The sequence below is a fragment of the Pelodiscus sinensis genome, chromosome 2, assembly GCF_049634645.1.
Source record: "Pelodiscus sinensis isolate JC-2024 chromosome 2, ASM4963464v1, whole genome shotgun sequence".
In the NCBI taxonomy this organism is placed as follows: Eukaryota; Metazoa; Chordata; order Testudines; family Trionychidae; genus Pelodiscus; species Pelodiscus sinensis.
Window position 1 is genome coordinate 161,590,191 of NC_134712.1, and position 24,908 is coordinate 161,615,098.

The following is a 24,908-nucleotide window of genomic DNA, read 5'->3' on the forward strand; positions in this document are numbered from 1 at the left end:
AAGGTATTTGCATGCCGAATATGCTAAATATTCATATGCCCTTTCATGCTTTGGCCACCAGTCCAGAGGACAAGTTTCCATGCTGATAAGGCTAATTAAAAATGAAGTATTCATTAATTAAATTTGCAACTGACCTCCTTGGGGGAGAATTGTCTGGCTCCTGCTCTGTTCTACATACGTTCTGCCACATATTTATTATTACAGCAGTCTCAGATAGTGACCCAGAACATGGGGGTTTTTTTTGGTTTTTTTTAAGGACACTTTCCCTGCAGATTTGACAAAATGCAAAGAAGGAACCTATGTGGAATTTCTAAAAATATCTATAACTCTTGACTCAAGGTTAAGAATCTTTAGTGTCTTCCAAAATTGGAGCCTGTCAAGGTACGGAGCTTAAAATGGCAACATTCTGATATGGAAACTACAGAATTTTGAACCACCAGGAAAAAAAATAACTTTATGGTGGTAACATCTGACTCAGATGATGAAAATTAACATGAGTTGGTCAACACTACTTTGGATCATTAGGGAGAAGACCCAGTCATCAGCATGGAAGCATGTTCCCTGGAAGAGTGGTTGAAGTATGAAGGAACATATGAATCTTTAGAACATCTGGTATGTAAGAAGCTTGCAATACCGGCTGCAAAAGTGCCATGTCTGTTCCTACTTTCAGGTAACATTGTAAACAAACAGCAGGCAGCATTATTTCCCACAAATTATAATGAAGCCAGTTTGAAAGCAAGAAGGAGGACAGAGTGGATTTATAGGCTCGAAAGCATTACGCTATTTTTGAATGTAGTTATTTTTTTATACATACTTCCACATTTGTAAGTTCAGCTTTCATGGTAAAGAGATTGCACTATAGTATGTACAATGGGGGAATTGAAAGATACCGTTTTTAAGTGCAAATATTTGTAATAAAAATAAATATAAAGTGGATACTGTACACTGAAAATGCAGAAAATATAAAAAATACATATCACATTCTACTATTTAACAGCACAATTAATCATGTGGTTAATCAGAATTTTTTATTGTGTGCTTAATCACAATTAAGATTTTTAATTGCTTGACAGCCCTAATTGTGTTACATATTTTGAGATTGGCTTGGTTACTGCTTAGAAATCAGCCCAGTACATCCTGCTCTATCCATTCATTGTCCATGTATAATTTACTCTGTCTTTATATTCCAAACATACCTTATCCATTGTTGTCGTACAATTTTGAAATGGTCGCTTGAGTGTTCCCTCTGATCTTAGCTACTACATTCTGATTCCAGAATGCAGATCCATTACCATCCCCAAACCAGTATCCATTACTACCCTAAACCAGGCTTAAGAAATAAAGCCTCACACACATCTAATTACTCATGTCAAGCCCAGCCTACACTATATTGGGACTTGGTAGGATCAAATATATCATTCAACCTATGGATATGGTCAGTGTTCCCTAAGCTGAATGGAGGCACAGCTTCACAGGTGATTAATCAGCCCTGCCCAGTCAGTCAGCTCCATGCACAGAGCCTTTAGCCTCTGACTGGGTGGGGCTGATTAATCAACTGTGATGTTGTACTGCCCTGCAGCTAGAGGGAACACAAGATATGGTACATTTTAGACCCTCATCAGTTTTCCAGCACTCATTTTGTTCCCTGGCCTGGACTATGGATGACAACTCTGTGAATCCCACTTCACAACCTGTACTTGACTGGGAGAATATCACATTAATGAAAAGTTTACAGTTCATCTTTGTCATGATCATAAGGAGTGCTGACCAGCACCTGGTTACTAAGGGGATAACTCAGGTACCTAGCAAAGGTGTCAGCTGGGGGGACAGCCAGTAATAATAAAGGTAGGAATTTCAAACTGGAAAAGAGTGGTTTTTCTCTCTCTCATCCTTGTTTTCAGATCAGATAAGTTTCACTCAGGTATTGAGGCAGATGGGAGACGCTTCTCTCTCCAAGAACAGACTTCTTAAAATGTGTAAGTAGAGAAAAGTTTAGCTAGTCCATCAGGGTTTATTGTTTCCCTTGTTTGAGGGTTTGGAAATCACGTCTGAGCTGGCTCATTGTTTTTCTCTTTTGTAACTAAGGATTACAGACCAGGGACTTTCCCTGAATATATATCAAATTGTGGCTATATACCACCTAGCCAATTTACTATGCTTGCAACAGTAGTTTTGTTTTGATAATAAAAGAGTTTTATTTTTATTTTAATTAACTGGTATTGGCAAGGCTGTTCCCCACTCTGGCACTATGAATGCAGAAGCTGGGGCCCGCAAGAGTGCTCCCAAACCTTGCCTCTACAGGCACTGTTTACAAAAACTTCTCAAAATCCTAATACCCAGATTTTAGGGAACTTGCTGCCACTTGTAGCCAGACAGGAACCCCCCCTCCCCCCACACACCCTTTTGCAACATCCATTTTTGCTTGCCCCTCTTAGATGCCTGGAGCACACAGGGCATAAACAGAGCAGTAAAATCAGCATAGTCTTTGAAGCTTTGACAGAAGGCCTGGATATGCTGGCTGCTGTGACCCTGGATGGATGTAAACAGAGATATGCCAATCACTGACCAAGAAGCTGCCGAGAAGTGCCCTTGACTAAAATCCATATTGATATGAACACACACTCATCCGGGGGGGGGGAGGAATCTCTTGCCCAATAAAGAATGTCCAGTACTCACAATTTAGTTATCTCTCTTACAAGTATAAATTAAGTTGAAACTCCCTTGTAAGACCTGGCGTCACAAAGACGGACCAACACAATTTGGCATCTTAGATAAGAAAGAGGATACGGGCCCCTATGGGTATAAAGATGGGTCCAGCAGCACACTCACTCTGAGCATCAATCTACCATCTATCTGCTGGTCGGGTTAGGTGATTGGCCTCCCGAGTTTCCACGGGGACACCCACCTCGTATTCGTCTTTCCTAGGAATTGAGGGACAGGCCCTAGCCTGATACGCTGGAGTTGATAGGCACAGAAGGGGGTAAAAATTGTACCTGTATGTGTCCTTTGTCTTAAATGTACACATAGACTTAGAGCTCTTTAAAGATTAAGCTGTTACTTGGTACCATTATTTCTATTTTCTATCTTTATTTTCTTTGTAACCATTTTTAAGATCTATATTTCCTAGCAGTTAAGAAATAGAGCAATAGCCACTGTAACCATATGATTTATAAGGGTTTTTTTTTTTTAATAAACCTGTAACTGTTTAAGCTTTAACCTAACTCCTTCAGTTGCTGTAACAGAACCAAGCACAATTTAAAAGAACTCCAGCTGGTCATAAGGGACAGATCCAGGCAGAGCTGACCATTTGGATCGTGTCGCTTCCAGAGGACAGATCCGTAGGGGCACCTCTCAGCCTTCCCTAGGCTGCCCGCTGTGAAGGTATCATGTATCCTAGCAGTCAAAGTCTGAGGTGTAATAAGCTCTCCCTGTAAACTCCGGGGCGTCTGTCGGCCTGTTGGCTGCCCACCATGAAGGGACCCCAGTCCTAGTGGTCAAAGACACAGATGTAAAACTTCTCGGGGCACCTGTCAGCCTTCCCTAGGCCGCCCGCTGTGACAGGACCTTGTGTCCCAGCAGTTGAAGACTTGGGTGTATAACACACACACACGCACTGCCCTGACCATTGGCTGACACCACTATCAAGTATTTTGATCCCTGAAACAAACAAACAAAAATAAACAAACAAACAAAAAGGGGTGAACACTTGAAACCAACCTCAGGGGTGCGCCAAGCTCTTTTTCCCCAAAAGAGCTTGAAAAAGAAAAGAAAAAGCAAGCTGTAGTCTCTGGTAGCTGACCCTTCAGTCAGAGGCATGCAGATACACACAGACAGACATACCTTCCAGGACACAAAGATAAACCAATACCGGTTAATTAGAATAAAAAGAATAAACCCTGATGGATGATCTAAACTTTTCCCTACTTACACATTTTAAGTCACTGTGCTTGTGAGTGGGGAAGAATTGCTTCTCAGAAATGCCCAAGGACAGTGTGTGACTTTCCCGTGTGTGTGTGTGTGTGTGTGTGTGTGTGCGCGCGCACATGCGCGCGCATGTGCAGGGAAGGGGAGGGGAGAGGAACCCATAGATATCAAACCTGACCCTGGCTGCTGCTGCTGGCTCCAGCTGGCAGAAAGGCTACAAAACAAATTTTCAAATTTCTTGGTAAATATTTTGCATCATTCTAGAATGTGTCATTAAAGTGTAAACCAAAATTAAAACTCAGAATTGAATTGATAATTGGATTTTTCACCTCTTTGGAATTATTTTGTTTGTAGCTTTGGTAGTGAAACTAAGGTAACCATTTTCTCTTAATATTAAGGTGGTGTTATATAGGCAAGTCTATGGAAGAAAACAGTACATGGATAAGTCTTCTTTATCTTACAGCTAACATGTTTTAAAAATGAAAAGGCCCATTGAATGTATGTTAGAAAGACAAGAAGAAATACACACAATGGCTTGTCCTACATTTGCAAATCAGAGGCTGTAGAACAGGTGTGGGCAATAATTTTTTGAGGGGGGCCACTCCAAGATTGTGGAAAATGGTCGAGGGCCGTAGTCCTCCATGATATTAATGGAGATGTGGGGTCTGGGATGGAGGTTGGATACAGAAGGGCATTTGGGGTAAGGGACTGGTGTGCAGGAGGGAGACTGGAGTCTGGGAAGGAGTTGGGATGAAGCAGGCAGTTATGACAGTGGAGTTCCTCAAGGGTCTGTTTTGGGACCCGTACTGTTCAATATCTTCATCAATGATGTAGATATTGGGATAGAGAGTACTCTTATTAAGTTTGCAGATGATACCAAACTGGGTGGGGTTGCAACTTCTTTGGAGGATAGGGACATAATTCAAAATGACCTTAGCAAGTTAGAGAAATGGTCAGAGGTAAACAGGATGAGGTTTAATAAAGAGAAATGCAAAGTGCTCCACTTAGGAAGGAACAATCAGTTCCATACATACAAGATGGGAAGCGACTGTCTAGGAAGGAGCATGGCGGAAAGGAATCTAGGGGTCATAGTGGACCACAAGTTGAATATGAGTCAACAGTGTGATGCTGTTGCAAAAAAAGCAAATATGATTCTAGGTTGTATCAACAGGTGTGTTGTAAGCAAAACCTGTGAAGTCATTCTGCCGCTCTACTCTGCACTAGTTAGGCCTCAGCTGGAGTACTGTGTCCAGTTCTGGGCGCCACATTTCAAGAAAGATGTGGAGAAATTGGAAAGGGTACAGAGAAGAGCGACAAGAATGATTAAAGGTCTAGAGAACATGACCTATGAAGCCAGGCTTCATGAACTGGGCTTGTTTAGTTTGGAAAAAAGAAGATTAAGGGGGGACATGATAGCGGTTTTCAAATATCTAAAAGGGTGTCACAAGGAGGAAGGCGAAAATTTGTTCCTCTTGGTTTCTGAGAACAGGACTAGGAGTAATGGGCTTAAAGTGCAGCAGGGGAGGTTTAGATTGGACATTAGGAAAAAATTCCTAATTGTCAGGGTGGTCAAATATTGGAATAAATTGCCAAGGGAGGTGGTGGAATCTCCCTCTCTGGAGATATTTAAGAACAGGTTAGATAGACATCTGTCAGGGATGGTGTAGACGGAGCTTGATCCTGCCTTGAGGGCATGGGGCTGGACTCGATGACATCTCGAGGTCCCTTCCAGTCCTATTATTCTATGATTCTATGATTCTATGACCTAGGAAACTGGAGTGCAGGGGTTTGGGATGTGAACTAGGGTAGGAGGGGATTGTGATCTGGGGCAGGAGATTGGGGTTCCAGATCTGGGAGCAGGTATGAGTATAAGAGGGGTACAGAGGGTTTGGGTATGTTGGAGGGAGGGGAAGATAGTTGGGGCAAGAAAGGGCTGTGGTGCCAGAAGGAGGCTGTCACCAATAGACTTACTTGCCAAACTAGCCTGTCTGCCTGTCGAGCTTAAAATGTTTCCCAGCCTGCCTGCCTGGCCATGTGCTTCATGAATAACTGAACCTAGGAGAAGGGGTGTGATTCTTCTTAACTGTCTGTTATTCCAACAAGCAGCTCCCATTGTCTGGTTTCTGCCAGAAACTGGCCAACGGGAATGTGCTGTGGGCGGGGCAGCTCCTAAAATTTCCCCCCTCCCCTCCAGTTTAAAAATAGAAATGGAGCCCTACAGCCACATTTCTGCATGGCCACGTTTCTGCATGGTGGCACGTTTCTGCCACGGGGCTGCGAGGCAAGCTGGAGAGCCTGCCTGGAGCTCCACGCTGCCTGCGCGAGCCAAATCTGGTGGCTTGGTGGGCTGGATCTGGCCCATGGGCCGTATTTTGCCCAGACCTGCTGTAGAAGATATAAGGAATTCTTTTTTTTCACTCCCAGTATATCAATAGAGGATGCAGCTATAATATGACTACAATCAATATGGCTTGTATGCAGTAGGCACTAATAGTGTTGCCTGCAGTACTTACCACAACAAATACTGTTGTCTATTTACCACAACAAGTACTGTTATTACTGAAGTAATATGTTGAATTTCAGAATGGTGAACAAATCAGTTTTCACATATATATGTTCCAGTACCAGGCTACATTTACACTTAAAATGTTATAGCAGTAGTGCCACTGTAGTGCTTCAGTATAGACACTTACTCCATTGACAGAAGAACTTCTCCCATCCCTGTACATAATCCATCTCTCCGAAAGACAGCAGCTAAGTATATGAAATAATTCTTTTGTCAACCTAGTGCTGCCTATGCTGGGGGATAGAGTGGCATAGCTATATGTCTCAGAGATGTGGATTTTCACACCCCTGAGTGAAACAGCTATGCTCATCTAATTTTTCAGTGTATACCGACTGGGCTTTAGTGATCAAATATTGCCACCATTTAAGAGTTCTCAGCAACACCTGTGCAGGGGTTTAGGATGATAATTGAAGACTTTTTGCATCCATTTGAGAAGCCAGAGTAGAATTTTAAGTACCGTATTTTCATGCATATAACCTGCAGGTTATATGCGTTTTTACAAATCCCGTACCCCCTCTTCCCCCCCGTGGTGTATACTCGGGTGCGGGGTATACAAAATTTGTTAAACTCACCTGGTGAGTTCCTGCACAGTCTCCAGCCTCTGGGCAGAGGAGCACTCATCCCCCTGGTTCCTGTGCAGCTGCAGAAACCAAGGGGATGAGTGCTCTCTTGCCTGGAGGCTGGAGGCTGGTAGCTGTGCAGGAAGCGGGGTGGTGAGTGCCTGCAGGAACCCCCCTGGCACCATAAATTAATGAATATACCCCCAGCACAGAAAAGTCTTGTATACCCTGCGGGTTATACTCATGCGCGGGGTATACAAGATTTTTTTTACTCAATTTGGAAAAACTACGGGGTATATTAGGGTGCAGGGTATATTCACTAAAATACTGTAGTCAAAATGGAATGTTAGCCAGACACAAGTGTCAGCATCCCTTCTCTCACAAAAAATTCTTTAATAAGCACAAATGACTCTGACTTGGACTTCACATCTCAACCAAAAGAAATCAGTATTGTACATGCCTTCCATACTATATTACAGCATTGAAGCAAATCACAGTGTCACTTACAGTTGTGGCAGGTGGCACCACTGTATCCAGTCCCCTCACAAGTACATTTAAAGCTGTCCCACGTTTGGGTGCATTTGCCACCATGTTCACAGTGATTGGGCACACATCTGTCAGGACAAGGAGAAAAAACAATTCAACTACAAGATTTATGAATGGCCAAGTTTTGAGTTTCCCAGGTAATACATCATATCAATGCCAGTTTGTTTTACGTTCATAATGATCCTTATTATTTTAGGGAGATTAGCAGAATTCATAACAAGTTGTGCCAACACAAAAAAGATGATATATCGCAGCCCTGCTATAGTATCTTTTCAAACAAACAGTGGAAAAAGGCGACAATGGTGGGATGCATAAGTTTTTAAAGTCATGTATGACTAGTACCAGGCCAAGAAAAACATCACAAATCATGGATCTTTCTGTTCTGTTTTGCAGAAGAGGCCATGACCATGGATTCAAATCCCACAAGGCACTGAAAGTTAGAAGAGAAGAGCAGAGAGATTCTATTCATCTTTGTCTTGACCAATATGGGATAAGATGGAGGCAGCTTGCATACTGGCTGAGATGCAAGTTACTAAGCAGGCCAGCTAACAAGGGGAAGCAATGTTTAAAAGAGTGGCTAGCCATCCCTACGGAAAGGGGGCCTCCGTGCACTGCCTCCACTCCAAATGTCAGCTCTGCAGCTCTCATTGACTGGGAAGTGAAGCCGACGGAAGCTGTAGGGGGCAATGCCTGCTGGCAGCAGCACACAGACACTCCCTGCCCTTCTCCCCACCTAGGAGCTGTTGCCAGCAGTGAGGGTCCAGGCCTGCCAACAGGAGTGGAGAGAAGGGCAAATGGGGCCTGGCAATTGAAAAGGGCTCAGTGAGTGAGTGAGGGGGGGGGATGGAGTGAGCAGAGGAAGGGGCCTTGGAGAAAGAGCACAACAGGGCATGGCTTTCAGGGAAGAAGCAAGGCAGGGACAGGTTTTGGGTTTGCACCACTAGAAAGTTGGCAGCCTCACTGACTGGGCATGTGGAAGCCTTGTCATGCCAGAAGAGCATGTCCAGCAACGCAGCTGGCAGCTCGCTGGGCATCAGCCAACACAGGTGCAACATTGCCCAAATATCAGGCAGATTGTATCCACTTGGGCAGGACTTACGAGTCTGTTTGGAGACCCATTGGTTGTTCTGCCCTGGAGCCTGGGATTGCTGTCTGCAGGCAGGCTACTAACTTTGCATTATTAAAACAAACCAGGTGCTTTGAACTTTGGAATACAAGCTTTAACAAGCTTTAATTCACTTGCGGCAAGCATAATTTACCTTTACTCCACCTACTCTCCAACTCTAGCTAAATTATTGCTGGAGAGTTGTTGAGCAAAAGAAAAAGAAAAGGTGGAATGGAAATGAATGAATATATGGGAAATTATATCAGAACATACATTTATTATTTGAAAGTCATAAAATGCAATTTCAAAGATTTGAGTTTGACCCATTTCTTTCCTATCAAAGATTCATTTAAATAGGAATTATCATAATACTTTTGCTTTTTGAAACTATTACTTTTCTGTTCTTGGAGTATGCTTTGAAATCTCATTTCAAAGAACCATTTTTTCCCTTTATTAAATTTCTTTTCAGCCAGTCTCAGGATAGACTCTATTTTCTGATCAAGGGTTAAAGGAATTTTTCTTTCATGTGGAATTTGTCCAAATAATATTTGTAAGCTGCACTTCTGCATTTTTACAGTAAGAGACGATAAAGAGACCTCCTACCAACCAAAACAAATGAAAATATTTTATGGAGACATAGTGCAAATTAAATTATAGTTATCACCAGGATACTTTTGAAATTCATAGCATCCCTGTGACAGCTTACACTAGCCTCTTTGTTAATACCCACAATACACCTTAATACATAATAAAGGTCTATCTAACAGGTTTGGAATTACTAATTTTGGAAACTATTATTGCATGCATCACTTTCATTTTGTAGGGATGTTGCATATGTATCCAGAATAATTTTTATGAGAGAAACACATTACACACTTGGACATAGTGCAGTTTACCTCCTTCTTCAGAACTTGTTTTTATATACACAAAGTAAAAGATGTTTTGTACTATACCATCTATCTACATTCTTTATTATCCTACAATGAATGAGTGTGCCACTGAATTCTGTTAGAGAATTTAAAGAGAAAAGAAACATGCTTAAAGAATTATTTGAATGAAAACGAAAACAGTTTTATACCTTTAATATTAGGGTAAAATATTCTTTAGGGATCTGTTATATATAACAGCAAATTTCCAATTATATGGAAAATTTCAATTTTTCTATAAATCTATGGATGGCTGGTGTTTTGATGATACTTTCAAAGTAGTCCCATTTACATAAATTTGTCCCACAGTTCTGTACATCTAGACAAGTCCTTAATTCTGAATGTAATTTTCTCTTTGTTTTTAAATCCTGTCAGCTACACTCAGCTTTTATTTTCATAACCACACTGTGATTTCATAAACATTGAAACCCTAAATGCATATCTTGCAATATATTTGATAAATTTCCTTCTTCTCTAAAGCTTCTATATGTGTCACTTTGGATGTATTTCCGTCCTTGTTTCTACATGAAAATATATTTGCTTTAAAAGATAATTTTCTATTGCCCCCCAAATAAAAATAAAACAAATTACATTAATTTGTACAGATATTTACATGAAATTTAAATACTATTGCCAATATCCAATTTTGCATTTTATTTCTATATAACTTATTTTTATAGCAGTATGAGTGGTAAAGCTAATGTTTTATTGGAAGCCTAACAAATATATCATCTTAATTTAAGTAAATATGAAAACTAATATGCATATTTATCGACACCATCACCTTCTGCCTGAGCACATTTTTATTTAATTTATTTACATCATTGGTTGAAAGTTTTAAGTCAAATCTGTCCAACAAATCACAACTCCCTATTGATAATTTTGTAGGGAAGCTAGCTTAAGCCAACTTCATCTGAAATATTAATATTTTTACTTTACTAAATATTAAGTTGATACAATTCAATGTGGAAAGTGAATCAAACTATAGGGAATTTTAAGTAGCCTGAATCTAACAACTTAAATATCATTTGGTGAAGACACCAAGATAAATACTTATTGTGATGGAAAACCACAGCCAGACCAGGGCTGTCTCTGCTGGCTCCCTTGGAGGAGCAGTGGGAACTATCTGGAGTTCTCTGCTTGGTGTCTGCTGCCACTGGAGTCCTGCTTTTGACACTGTGACTGTTACTCTTGTCTCTGTGTTTTTATTAATTGTCCCCCATATTTGCTTCAGACGTGGGTTATGAAACGCCTCCCCTTAGTTTGGGGGAGGGACCTTTAGATGAGAGGGGCAAGATTCTCAATAAGTGCCATGACACACTGCTCCCAGACAATCTCCAGTGACTCATCACTCAGGCATGGAGCTGCAGCTTATCTGCACTTTCTCATCATATAATCGGAGCCCCAGTGACTTACCCCTTAGGTATTCTGCAACAGAGCCCAGGTCAGATGACTGCCAGACACATGTGTTCATTGAACCTACAAAAGCTGTAGGTTAGTTAGGAACAATCCCGCAGTGTTACAAAGTCCCTAGCCTTCCTGCCCAGCTCTGTTCCATCCCACTTCAGCTTTGTCTGTTATGCCCTCTTGTAATCATGCTCTAGCACTCCATCCCTTCCTCATGACCCCACCCCTCGCTTCAACTTTTGGTCTGGAGCCCAACTATAGCTACAATCCTAATTTGTGGTTTGTTTATAGACTCTGACCTCAATTCTGTCCAATAGCCTGTCCCCAGATACCAGTTTCACATTGCCCTCACTCTTGTCCTGAGTCTACAGCCAATCCAACCACAAGGCGTGACCAGATAGAATCCATAACCTGACACTTACATTGTTGCAGAAAGTGTAAGCATTTATGCTCTATTTGCACTTGAATTGCATCCTTACACAATTTCGTGCTTTAATTTCTTTTTTGTGATATAGACCTCCATCATACTTCACCTTATGGCTCCCTCACATCTCCAATATCTTCTAATCCAGAGGTGGGCAAAAGGGCCTCTGCCACTCCCCCGCCTTCAAGTTCCAATTGGCCTGGGGGTAGGGGGAGCATGCAAAGTTTCCTCCGCCCTGCCCTGGGAGTAGAGAAGCAGGGAGGTATCCTGGCCCCACCCGTTCTGCTGAGGCCCCACCCCTTCTGGTGTGGTTCTGGGCCACTTCAAAAAGCTCTGACATGGCCCCCGACAAAAAAATATTGCCCATTCCTGTTATAATCTTTCAATCAGCACCTCTACAACACACCAAACATACACCCCCATTTTGGCTCCAATGTACTAAAATTCTCATCCATGTCTTCTGCTTTTGTCTTGACTCTTTCATTCTCTTTGGCCTCTCATTTCCCAGCTCTCCTGATGCCAGGTCAAAGAAATATGGCCATAATCTCTCCATTTTTAAATAAAACTATTGACTGTCCATTGTTTTCAGGGCAAAGTTCAGTATTACCCTCCTTACTGAAACCATCTTGGACTTTTCTGCAAATTTTCACATGAACATTTTTATCTATTTTCTATTTTGTCTACTTTTATTTAGCACTGGCCATGTCTATTTCTTCACAGACTCTTGTCAACTTTCATGTAAGTAAAGTTCCTGCCATGTTACAGTTTCTTGTATTTGTCACTTACTCAATTTTGCGGTTCGTCACCTATCACACGATAGCACATATTTTGGGCCTTTCCTTTTATGGTATATCTCACTTTCTTTCTATGGTATATTTTTATTTTAATTGTGTGACTGTGTTATTTACACTCGGTTGGGTGAAGTCATTTCTTTTATTGGACCAGCTTCTGTTGGTGAGAGACACAAGCCTTTGAGCTTACACAGAGCTTTACTTCATGTCTGGGAAATTTACACAATGTCACAGCTAAATACAAGATGGAACAGACTGTTTAGCATAACTAGCTCACTCATATTTCATAGGAACCATTCAAGAATCATCAGTTCTAATTCAAGGTCTCAGTCTTATCTTCAAAGATCTGAATGTTTGCATCCCCATATAGCTAGCAGACTGGGTAAGGCTCCTGGATGAGGGTCACAGACAATATATCTTCTTGGGCAGAATGGAACTAAAGATAAAGTTAATCCTTGTCCCAGATAAAGCTTCTTAGGGACTAGTCCCAGATAGTAGAATTCCCACAAAGGACCACTTCACATTTCACCCCTTTCTGCTTCAAGTACTAGGCTTACTTCTTTGATCTTGTCTTCTCTAACATAAACATTAACAATATTTAACCTCTAATAATACAAACAAAAACCTCTACTAAAACATTTCACTGAATAGAAAATTCAACTTAAGGGGACAGAGTGTGAAAAATAAATAAATCATATATAAAAGATGTTAATCTCATCACTTACTGCACTGCTAAAACACTCAGGGTATGTCTACACTACCCCCCTAGTTCGAACTAGGGGGGGTAATGTAGTCATACGGAGTAGCAAATGAAGCCCGGGATTTGAATTTCCCGGGCTTCATTTGCATAAAGCCGGCCGGCGCCATTTTTAAATGCCGGCTAGGTAGGACCCCGTGCCGCGGCTACACGCGGCATGGACTAGCTAGTTCGGATTAGGCTTCCTATCCGAACTAGCTGTACACCTCGTGGAACGGTGGCACGGCCTAGCTAGTTCAGATTAGGCTTCCTATCCGAACTAGCTGTACACCTCGTTCTACGAGGTGTACAGCTAGTTCGGATAGGAAGCCTAATCCGAACTAGCTAGTCCGTGCCGCGTGTAGCCGCGCGGCACGGGGTCCGACCTAGCCGGCATTTTAAAATGGCGCCGGCTGGCTTTATGCAAATGAAGCCCGGGAAATTCAAATCCCGGGCTTCATTTGCAACTCCGTATGACTACTTTACCCCCCCTAGTTCGAACTAGGGGGGTAGTGTAGACATACCCTCAGATACTACCAGAAAGAATAGGGCAGAACATTAACACATAGCTGGGTATGAAAAAATCCTTTAAATACAACACTGTGTTGAATTTCTCAAAATGGAATTCAGTATTTTCTTTTTCATCTGCAAAGCCTTACCTAATCTTGCTTACATCACAAACCTTTTTCCTCTTGCTTTTCTTTCGGCTCCTTCTAATCCTCTCCTTACTGGCTCCTTCATCTCCTTCTGTTTCATATCTGTTAAGCTGCCTAATACGGTTTTGGTGTCCTTTTAGATCTTTTTCCCTGAGTAGTCTCTCTTGCCTCCTTCAAATTTCTTTAAATCCATTCCTTCTGTTAACCCTTCTTATCTCAACTGTCTTCTGTTTTGCCTTGTTTGTCTTTGTAGAAGGAACTGTATCCTATAATATACATTATGAACATGTGGGTGATATTTTGGTTTATCCCCAGAGAAATAGATTATAGAATGTAAAAGTTACAGGTAGGGGTTAAAAGCCAATACATTAAAGGAGTAGTGTTGTCCTAACGCTGTCCCTTGTAAATTTGCATAATGATACAGTAACAAAATGGATATGCATGCTTCCACCATCTCTTTGTAGGTGCTGAGGGAGGCCTTCTGCACATGCACATATTTTATTCCAGATTATGTAGCAAGATTACCTATACCTGTATGTGCAGTGAATGCACCTCAGAATTAATTTTACTCCAGCTGCCTCCCACACCCCTGCAGAGTCACCGCTGGGTCATAGCTCTGCTGCCAGGCTGCTGGCTTTGCTGCCACAGGGCAGCCCCACAACTGGGCTTCAGCCCCACTGCGGGGCTCCTTACTACCAGCCTTCCACAGGACTCCCTGGTCCCGAACATCCATGGTCCTTCCAGACCAAGGATGTTGCCAGACCAGAGAGTCCCAGTTAAAAGAGGTTCAATCTGTAGTAATTTCTCCACTTAATCCATCACTTTAGACTGAATTAGGTCTAGTAGGAAGATATCCAGACTTAAAATAAAGACATCAAAGAATGGAGAATTCGCCAAATTGTTCCAATGGATAATTATCCCCATTGTTTAAAAAATACCTTATTTATTGGCTGAGTTTGTCTAACTTCAAGCACCCAAGTTGTCTATGTCTGAATGTAAGAAGGATTTTTATGGTAACTAATATGAGAAGGAGAACTGATTTCAGCACTTCACTTTCTGTGGTCATGAAGAGAAAAGTGAGATTCTATATAGACTTTTAAAGGACATTTGACTTTAATACCCTATGACATTCTGATTAAAGAATGAGTTTTATACAATACCAATACAACACACATTAAATGAATCAAGAATTGATTAATAGATTTCAACAATAGTTGTCACTGGGGCAGGATCCTTGGGTAAGAGCATTTTTAGGGATTTTGGAGAGATCAGAACTAGTCTTGATGTGATTCAACATCATCATCAATGATTTGGAAGTAAATATAATCCTTAATAAAATTTGTGGATGACAAAGATTGGTTAAATGGTAAATAGCAATGAAGATAAGGCGGTCGTAAAGAATGAGCTGGATCATTTAAGGTAAGTTGGGTCTCTGATAATGTATTAACTGAAGTCGGGCAGGCTTAATGCTGGTGGAACATTGTTAAAATTAAGTTATTAAAATTGCAGTACAGGCAGTCCCCGACTTACGCAGATCCGACTTACGTCGGATCCGCACTTACGAACGGGGCTTTTCTCGCCCCGGAGTTCGCGGGCGGCGGGACCGCCCAGAGCGCAGCGGTCCCGCCACCGCATCCTCCGGGGCGAGAAAAGCTGCTCTGGGTCTCCCTGGTGTGCTGGGGGAGACTCCCCAGCACAGCAGGGAGACCTGAGCAAAGCCGCACAGGCAGCGGACCCCGCTGCCCATGCGGCTTTGCTCCTTTGCCCCGGAGCAAAGCCGCACAGGCGGCAGGGTCCCGCCGCCTGTGCGGCTTTGCTCGGGTCTCCCTGCTGTGCTGTGGGGGGGGGAGGAGACCAGGGAGACCAGGCTTTTGTTGTGGATGCCTGGGGTGGAGCAGCTGGGGTGCTGCCTGGTTGGTCCTGGGGGGACGTACCCGGCAGCGCCCCAGCTGTTCTGTCCCAGGCTCCAGATTCAGCCGCTGTTGAAACTGATCAGTGGCTGATTCCAGGAACTGGGGGCAGAGCAACTCTGCCTCGGACTTCCTGTAGTCAGCCCCTGGTCAGTTTCAGCAGCAGCGGCTGAATCAGGAGGCAGTTCTGAGTTACGTACAAATTCAACTTAAGAACAAACGTATAGTCCCTATCTTGTACGTAACCCGGGGACTGCCTGTACATACATAGTATTTGAACTTTCTTTAATGATGGTGGATGGATGACTGTAAAACTCATAGTCAAATTTCTGTATTTTCCTATCAAGAGCATATCTGTACACATACACGTTATATAACTCTCAGGGTTGGGACAGACCTCATGAGAAAAACAGCCATTAATCATTGCTGAGTCGCACCTACAGCAATGGCTATTCCCCTCAGATAAAGTGGTCAATTGCTACCTATTAAAAAGCAACACAGCCTGAGGAAGCACCTTGATTCTCAATATAATAGATAATACCAGTTTACAGAACAATGAATCAGGTATGAGTCATACAGGACAACTACACTGAAGGACTACCTTATGAACTCCTTCCATCCCCATCATCTTTTCTATCTGCAAGCTCTGGAGTCAGAACAGTCACATGGCAGGGATTTGGAAGAAAACAAGGTTCTTTTTACAATACTGGATCCTAAGAAGCAAAGTCTTTACCTGCCAGCTAGAAGACCCCACCTGCCACAGTTGGACAAGATACAAAAGCTGAGTCTATAGAACGCTTTGTTACTTTGAACACAAGTTTTATAAAATAATAACTCAAGTTTGTCTTTGTCAGTCTGTTGTTAGTATTCTTAGCATTGTGTGATTATCTCTTCATTTATTTAATGAAGCCTAAATACATTTATTACAGGACTGGAATGAACTTTACACTATTGGATGAAGGAGAAAGATCCAAAGCAGAAATGACCTATGGTATGTGTATGGTCCTTTGGGAACAGAGGGACATGGAATTTCTGTGTTACTACAATGAAAGGAACTTCATATCACCAGGATCTATTTATTTGGTGTTGAGTGACTGGTGTTTCCAAGAAGACCGCTTAAATTTGATATTAAGACTTGTGGAGTTAATAAGCAGCGTGGTTAGCTGGAGTGTCTCAGGAGTTAGAGTCACAGCTGGTGCTGGGTTAATGTCTCTGTTAGTGAACAGCCTGCACTGAAGTGGAACCCATATTCTTGCAATAACCAGGAGCATGATAAGACTCATTTAAACAAAATGCATTTTAATAAAGCTAAATACACATTTATATATCTGGGAACAAAGACTGCAGGCCATACCTACAGAAAGGGGGACTGGAATGAAGTCCTGGAATAATTGAGATGTCACAGCAAACAAATAGCTTAATCTTGAATTCTTAGAGAGATGTAGTGGCAAGAAAAGCTCACACAACCATTGGGTACAAGTTGTGGGTCACTTCTGTATACAGCTTTGGTGATATTGATCCCAGAATATTATGTACAGTTATGGTGTCCACATTTTAAAAGTTTAAAAATGTTTCAAGTGAAAAATGAGCCACAAATGTGATTCAATTGATGGAGAAAATGCCTTATAATGAAATACTTGAAGCACTCGTTTTATCTTACCAAAAAAGAAGACTGAGGGTATGCCTACACTAGCCCCCTAGTTCAAACTAGGGAGGCTAACGTAGTCATTCGAAGTTGCAAATGAAGCCTGGGATTTAAATATCCCGGGCTTCATTTGTATCTTCCCGGGTGTCGCCATTTTTAAAAGTCCCTTAGTCTGAACTCCGTGCCCACGGCTACACATGGCACGGAGTAGGTAGTTCAAATAAGGATCTCTAATTCGAACTACCGTTACTCCTCGTTGAACGAGGTTTACCGGTAGTTCGAATTAGAGATCCTAATTCGAACTACCTACTCTGTGCCGCGTGTAGCCGCGGGCACGGAGTTCGGACTAAGGGACTTTTAAAAATGGTGGCGCCCGGGAAGATGCAAATGAAGCCCGGGATATTTAAATCCCGGGCTTCATTTGCAACTTCGAATGACTACGTTAGCCTCCCTAGTTTGAACTAGGGGGCTAGTGTAGACGTACCCTGAGAGCTGACTTGATCTCAGTGTGTGAATACTTTTACATGGAGAAAGTACTGAGTACTGAAGAGCTCTTTAATGTAGTTGAAAAAGGATTAGCAAGAATCAAAGGCTAGAAGCTGATTCCCCCTTTTCATGTCTTCCAATCATGCCTACAGCCCTTTCTAGAAGATATACTTTAGTCAAACAAAAGATATTAGGCATAATATAGGGTGAAGCTTACCGGCCTGCAATACACAGCTAGTCAGACTAGGTTATTTTACTGTCAATATATTAAAATGACAGAAGAGAAAGATTGTAAAATTAATTCCAGTTCACAATAATCCCCAGACTAGTTTGGTTTGCTGCTGACTTCTAACCTGATCTTCTGCACATGCATAAAATTAAATGATAAGGGTATTAACAGATCCTTAGTGAGCCAAAAAGAACACTGTTTGTTTCTTATTTATTATGGCCTTAAAGACTACAAATCTGTGAACTGCAGGATGTTATCAGTGGTAGTTCTCTCCTTATGCTCAGGTCTGTAATTGAGTACTTCGTTAAGCAAATAGAATATAAGAAATAATAGAAACGCTTGATACTTAATCACAGACAGATCAGATGATACTAGGAAACCCATCAGAGTTGAAAAAGACCTACAGTTACCTGCTTCTGTCAGATTTTATATCCAAAGACGACCAATTAGAGGGAAAACAGCTGATCTGAATCTAGAGAAACTCAGTTCTTGCAATTTAACAAGTGTTTAATGTGACTGAACTTCTCACAATAGGACTGTCATCCAATATTCAAGGCAACATATTAAAATGACAGAAGAGAAAGACTGTAAAATTAATTCCAGTTCACAATAATCCCCAGACTAGTTTGATTTGCTGCTGACTTCTAACCTGATCTTCTGCACATGCATAAAATTAAATGATAAGGGCATTAACAGATCCTTAGTGAGCCAAAAAGAACACTGTTTGTTTCTTATTTATTACCAGTGTGTGGACTTCACATTACTATGGAGCATGTTCTCAAGCTTATTTTATCAGATAGGCTAAAAACCACAAAATGCCTAGCAGTTTTAAACAGTGTGATTTACAGAGAGAAATCAGTATTAAAATATGCAGTGACATTTCATTAAGCAAAGTTCCTTTAGGGCACATTCATAGAAAAGGCTGCCAAACTGTTATAAGTGCTAACTCCAGAACAATACGGTGCTGTTACCAACTGTTTGCAACAGAAAGATTAATGAAAAATTGATGCAATTAAAAAAGGCAAAGAAAAAAAGCAGCAAATGGATTTCAACTAAGTTATCCTTTTGGCTTTGATCAAATTCAGGAATGATAATTTTTTGCTTGTATGAAATAATATTTGCTAGTCTATGTATGTCACTTTTGAATAATTATAAAAATTATTAATTTAATAATAAAATATACTGTATATCTATAACCAAATTGGGGAAGACTATAGAACCACAAAAGTTCAAAAAAAGCAGTAAATTAAACCTGAGTGAAGCCAGACTCCACTTTGACCTTTTGGTAAACAAGCTCTGGGCTAGAGCTTCAGCTGGTGTGATTTACTGTCGATCCACTGAAGCCAATATAGAGTCACTGATTTAAAGTAGAAGAGAAGCATAGGGGGCTGGTCTGGATGACCTCCTGAGGTCTCTTTCAGCCCTATGATTCTATGATTCTAAGGGCTTTATCAGAATAAAAGGGAAGATGAATGTGACTCAAAGCCTCTACCAAAAATCTTCTATTATCAGCCACTATGTATTCAAAGATAGAGACTATGAACTTGAGTGCTCCAGCTGATGTCAACTGCAATGATGCTAAATAGTGGTCGATTAGACAGCTGTTCTCTGAGAATAGTCAAGACCCAAGCCAAACACGCTTTTGTACATTACACTCTTTACACCCTAAGTGAAAACACATAAAAGTCTAATATCTTGAAGTTATGTCTCTACCACAATCATGCATCCATGACTGGCCCATGCCAGTGGACTCAGGCTCCTGGGATTTGTACTGAGATGCTGTTTAATTACATTGTAAACATTTGGGCTCAGGCTCCTACCTCACAGATCCTCCTACCTCACAGGTCTAACAGCAGTGTTTAATTGCTCTGTAGACACCCACTGAAGATGGTCAGCTAGGGTTCAGAAGTAACTCAAGCTACGTCTACACTATGAGTTTTCTCAGCAAAGAATATGCTACTGAAGAACTCATTTGCATGAGGAGCAATCTCATTTGCATATTTTCTGCTGATCAGTCTCTTCACTAGGGTTTTTGTGCAAAAACAAGCAGTGTGGACGTTTCCTTTTTTGTGCAAAAACCCCTTTTCCTGCAAGATTCTTATGCCCCAAAAAAGGAGGTATACCAATCTTGCAGGAAAAGGGTTTTTTGCGAAAAAAGGAAATGTCCACACTGCTTGTTTTTGCAAAAAAAACCTAGTGAAAAAACGGATTGCAGAAAATATGCACATGTGATAGTGACTCATGCAAATGAGTCCCTCATTAGCATATTTTTGCTGAGAAAACTCGTAGTATAGACATAGCCTCAGGGAGTCACTAGCAGCTAGAATCTGTATAGGTACGTTTGAGCCTACTGAGGCTCAAAACCTTGTATTACTCTTGATGGGATAGAGACAAAGAGGTTGTGATGAGTAATTGCTAGATTTGGGAATTTCTAGGCAAATATGAGAGCTACACTGTATAATTCTGCTTTTTGTTTTGTATAGCTGAGTTTGCTATTAATACAAATGAAAAGAAATAGATGCAATTAGAACCTGTCACCAAATTGATGCCGAAGTAAGTTATATCAGGACCTCTGCCAAAAAACCCTACTTGGAATGGGTGAGAAATACAGTCAGAACTGTACAGCCCTAGGTGGATGCAGAATTTTGATCTGCATCCAATATGCAAAAATGGTCCGTGGATATCCACGGATTTGCATGACTCTAGATAAAAAAAAATGTGTATCTGTAGCCGAGCCACAATCTGCAAAACTGGTTTGTGGATATCGGTGGATTTGCAGGGTTCTGAAGATCTGAGCCTCCTGCAAATATTCTCATTTTTGTTCCCTGGTCCTTCTATGGGCCACATTGAACAGTTTTCTGTTTCCATTGCACTGATTGCAAACTAATGTCACATTAACATGTAATGAAATTTGTATACTCTCTTTGACCGTTTGAGAAGGCAAAAGATCTCTCTTAGCTTGAGACCAAGCCATAAAATCATTAATTGATGTCTTGTTAATTATTTAGTCAGCTACTTTTTACAACTTGAGTTAAATATGGCCCCTGTGATTTTATGACAACTTTCTTTTACAGTCAATGTAGTGCATTTGGGGAGAGTTTCTCCTGTTTTGGAATAATTCTTTGAAAGATGGCAATTATCATCAGGTCATTCATACACCGATGAGCAGACCACAGAATAGAATAACGAATGCATTTGCCTATAATCAAAATAAGTACCCGCATGATCGCTCAATAGGCAAATGCCAAATTTTATCTCTAAATTAGTTTATTATTAGTTTTACCTAGTGAGGATAAAGAAGCTGATGATTAGGAATCAAAATATTTCCCTCCCTTAATTTAAAGAACTTCTCAGAAATAAAGTATTCTGACTTAAAACAATAACTTTAAGCCACATTAAAGTGTGCAATCTCAAATATGTATAAAACAGATGATGCATTGCTTAACAAAAACATATCAGCATGTTAATAATGAGAAAGAATGATGGCTTCTTCTGAGAGTTTATATATAAACAGTAATCATGCTGCTAGGCACAGAAATGTAATAGGCCATCTTCTATTCTTGATTAAGATATGTCCTTGATTCAGAACTCTAATTTATTAGTCTGCTAAGGATCTGACTTCATAAAATTTAGAAGTATTCCACATTCAGCGGTTTTTTAACTGTACACATGGAACACCACATCTTAATTGCTCTCACATCAGTGTTTTTAAAAAAAGAGAACTCAGGGTACATAAATGATTTAAACACCACTGTAGTGCTGCTTGTCTTTAGTAAAGAATATGACTAAATGGATGACTGGCTAGTCAAGCTTGCTAGGATTCATCTAAATTTGAGACCAAGAAGCGGAAAAGAAATTAAAATGTAATGTTGTTTTGGAGGTTATTCCTTTACTGGCACTTTAATAGAAAATGGGCAAACAGCCTGAATAGCTCTGTTCCTCTATACAAGTGATTAGAAAATGGCATTGAATTAACTGTTATGCAAGCTCTTATTGTTAGTGGCTTTTTTATTGTCATAAGTAACTTGTAATTCCAACCTATTCGCTTGAAACTACATAACTAATTTTATTTATTTTACTTTTATCAGGAGCATGACCTAGTTCATTACATGGTAGATCTGAACTTGAAGTTTCCAGTGGAGACTCACCAAACCAATCAATGATATGGTGGTGAAGTGAGGGTCAAGTTCTGAGGTTACTTAGGAAACCCCCATAGATGAAAATGTATCTGGCAACATCTGTACAGAGACCTCTTGTGGTGACTCATAAATGATCTGCTTAGGTGGCCTAAAAGGTTGTTCTGCACCCCCTGTAAAGTAAGAATCTTTCAGATTGATTGTACAGAGGTGAATTTTCTAATGGCAAAATGGGAAACAATGAACTTCTCACTGCCTTTGAGGTAAAACACTATTGCTGCACTATCTAAGAAAAGGAATGGGCATTTTCCCCTGTATGAGGCGGAAAAACCTGACATGCCAGCTGAATAGCACTTACCTCTCTACTACTGATGTGCAGAGGTAAATCCACTGTGAACCATAATTCCTGAGTCTGAAGGAATCCCTAGTGAGCTCCTCCACCCTAGCGTCAATCAGCAATGTCAGCAAGAGTTGGAGGCAAAGTGAGTAACTACACATATATTGACAAGTTCTGTCCAACCTAAAGAAGTCACCACAGTGTTCAGATCGTGAAGATTTGGAGAGTAGACAAAGCCCAGCCAATTTTATAGATCTCTGAGGCATAACCTGATGTGATAGATTATAAATGTTTATGAAACCAAATGCCCCAAGAACCTCATTACTCTTTCATGCGGTAGTGGTTGTATGAGTCTTGAGATCAACGCAGTATATCATATTGTTTTAAATCTTGCCTCTGGAAGGAAAGCTCTGGCCTGAGTAGAATCCAGCATTACTCTATCTCTGAACTGGACAGAAAAAGATTTTGCTGAGTTGACTAAAGCTGACTGGATGACAGATACACTAGCCAGATAGTACTTGAGACCTGGGCTAGCTTTTCCTAAGCTAGTTGTACAGATAAGGGTAGTCCTGCACGCCTAGGTTCCTAAGAAAAGCAGCTACCACTGCCATACATCACCTGAAAAGCTGCTGACAAGCTGAAAGGTAGCACAGTGGACTAATGAGAGTGCCTTACTAGGAATCATATAACTTCACTACTCTGATAAATAACCACATGAAAGTAGTCAAGTTGGGTCAGCCTATCGGTCTCCTAGAAGAGAATAATTGAAGCCAGGATGACCAGACAAAACTCTTTTAGATATCTGTTGAACTGGTGCAGCTACAATTCGTCTGAGTCCTCCCATTGTTTTTGGGATGAAGAAATAATATGACACGTCAGAACCTCTACTATGGCTCCCACCAAAAAGAAAAGATTGTACCTCCTGGAAGGGGAGTTTCTTGTGACAGTGACACCTGGAGAGGCACAGGGAAGAAGGAACATGGGGAGAAACAGAAAAGAAAATTGGAGAGTATATCCCACTTCTCCAGTTCTTAAGATCCAATGCTCTGAAATAATGTGGAACCAATAACAGAAGACGTTTGCAAACATAGGGCAGATGTGATCTGGAAACACCTGTTTAGAACCCCCTGGGTGCCTAGATGGTACAGAATTTTTTGTCATTTCCTGTACCTGACATGCCCACTTGCTGGCAGCTGACACTATCAGAGATCATGTGGGGTTAGGGAAAATAGATATACCAAACACTTGGGAATAAACATAGTATTTGTGTTCACCCCTTTTAGATCTGGGGGAAGGGATGAAAGGGTCTACAACAGAGGCTCTAAAATTGCCTTATTGATAGGTAAGACTACAGTGGACAAAATGTCAATGAGGTGATCAGAAAACGTCTACACTCTCCATTATGATCCTCAAGCCTTTTCAATAGCTCTTGGTGAACCCTGTAGTCATCAGGAGGTAGCCAGATGCCTCCCGAGGAAACCATGTTATCAGGAGAAAACAATGAAACCAATATCAGATGAGTTTGGCCCCCCCTCAAAAAAGCTTTTCAGCAGGCTCCTGTTCAGTATCAAGCCAAGCACCAGACCTGGGGGGGTCTGATGCGTGGTTATGAGAAGGACCCCTATGTTATCCGAAGTATATAGAGCAGGAACATCTTGAGTAGAATCTGGGAACTGGGGGAGGGGGAGGGGGGAAACTCAGAGGTTCCAAAAGGGCCACAGCGTAGTAATGGTAGACCCCAATAACCTCCTGGTCACATGCCCAACCCTCAGGCAATTGGAGGATCCTGAGGCAATCGCAGGAAGTGATTGGTAGGTGAGGAGTCATGTGATAGTTCTGAGGGTGGGAAATGTAGAAGCCTAGCTCCAAATCAGGAAGAATCCCAATCTGCTGACCAAGAAGGGGCTGCCTTTGACAGTGCTGGAGGCCAGCGTGGAGTCAGAGAAAACTGATGATTAACCATCACCAAAGGCTTTATTCAGATGGTATTGGTGGGTGGGAAATCTAAAATACAGGAGCTTGCCAAGTTGTCGAATACAGTACAGAAGCAGCTGGCACCATGAGATCTGCTAGTACTGGGAGCACAGTGCTTTGTGCACTAATACCAACCAAGTTAGCAAACCCTTTGCTACTGCAAATGCCTTGAGCATAGTCAGTACTGAGATGATCTGAGCTCATTATAGTGCCATAGAAATTTTAAGTGATGCTTTGGTCCCTGAACTTGACAGTGCCTACCTTAGTGCTAGAATCAACTGAGGAGTTGCTTGGATTTTACTCTTATCCATGTCATAGAGGATTTAGATGCTGGCCACCTTCCTCTCTTGGTTGTCCCCCTACAGTTCTTATGTCTCCTTTTAGGCACCAGAGATGGGAAGCAATGCAGGAACTGAGGAAGTAGAGGAGGTGCACTCCCAGCAGAAGCCAAAGCACTCATGGCCAAGTCAGAGAGCTAGGCTCCGAAGGAGGCCTTAGGGATTCCTTCATCAATAGAAACTGCAGCCTAGCTTCCCCATATATTTTAGTC

At 41.4% G+C, this 24,908-nt stretch overlaps 1 protein-coding gene across 1 annotated transcript in view; it reads right to left on the minus strand.

Annotated features, from left to right (window-relative positions):
- CNTNAP2 (contactin associated protein 2) overlaps positions 1–24,908 on the minus strand; it is a 1,606,913-nt gene that overhangs the window by 515,144 nt on the left and 1,066,861 nt on the right. The window contains exon 11 of the mRNA XM_075921713.1: positions 7,558–7,664. Within this exon, the coding sequence (XP_075777828.1) occupies positions 7,558–7,664 (107 nt within the window). The remainder of the gene's footprint in view (positions 1–7,557; positions 7,665–24,908) is intronic.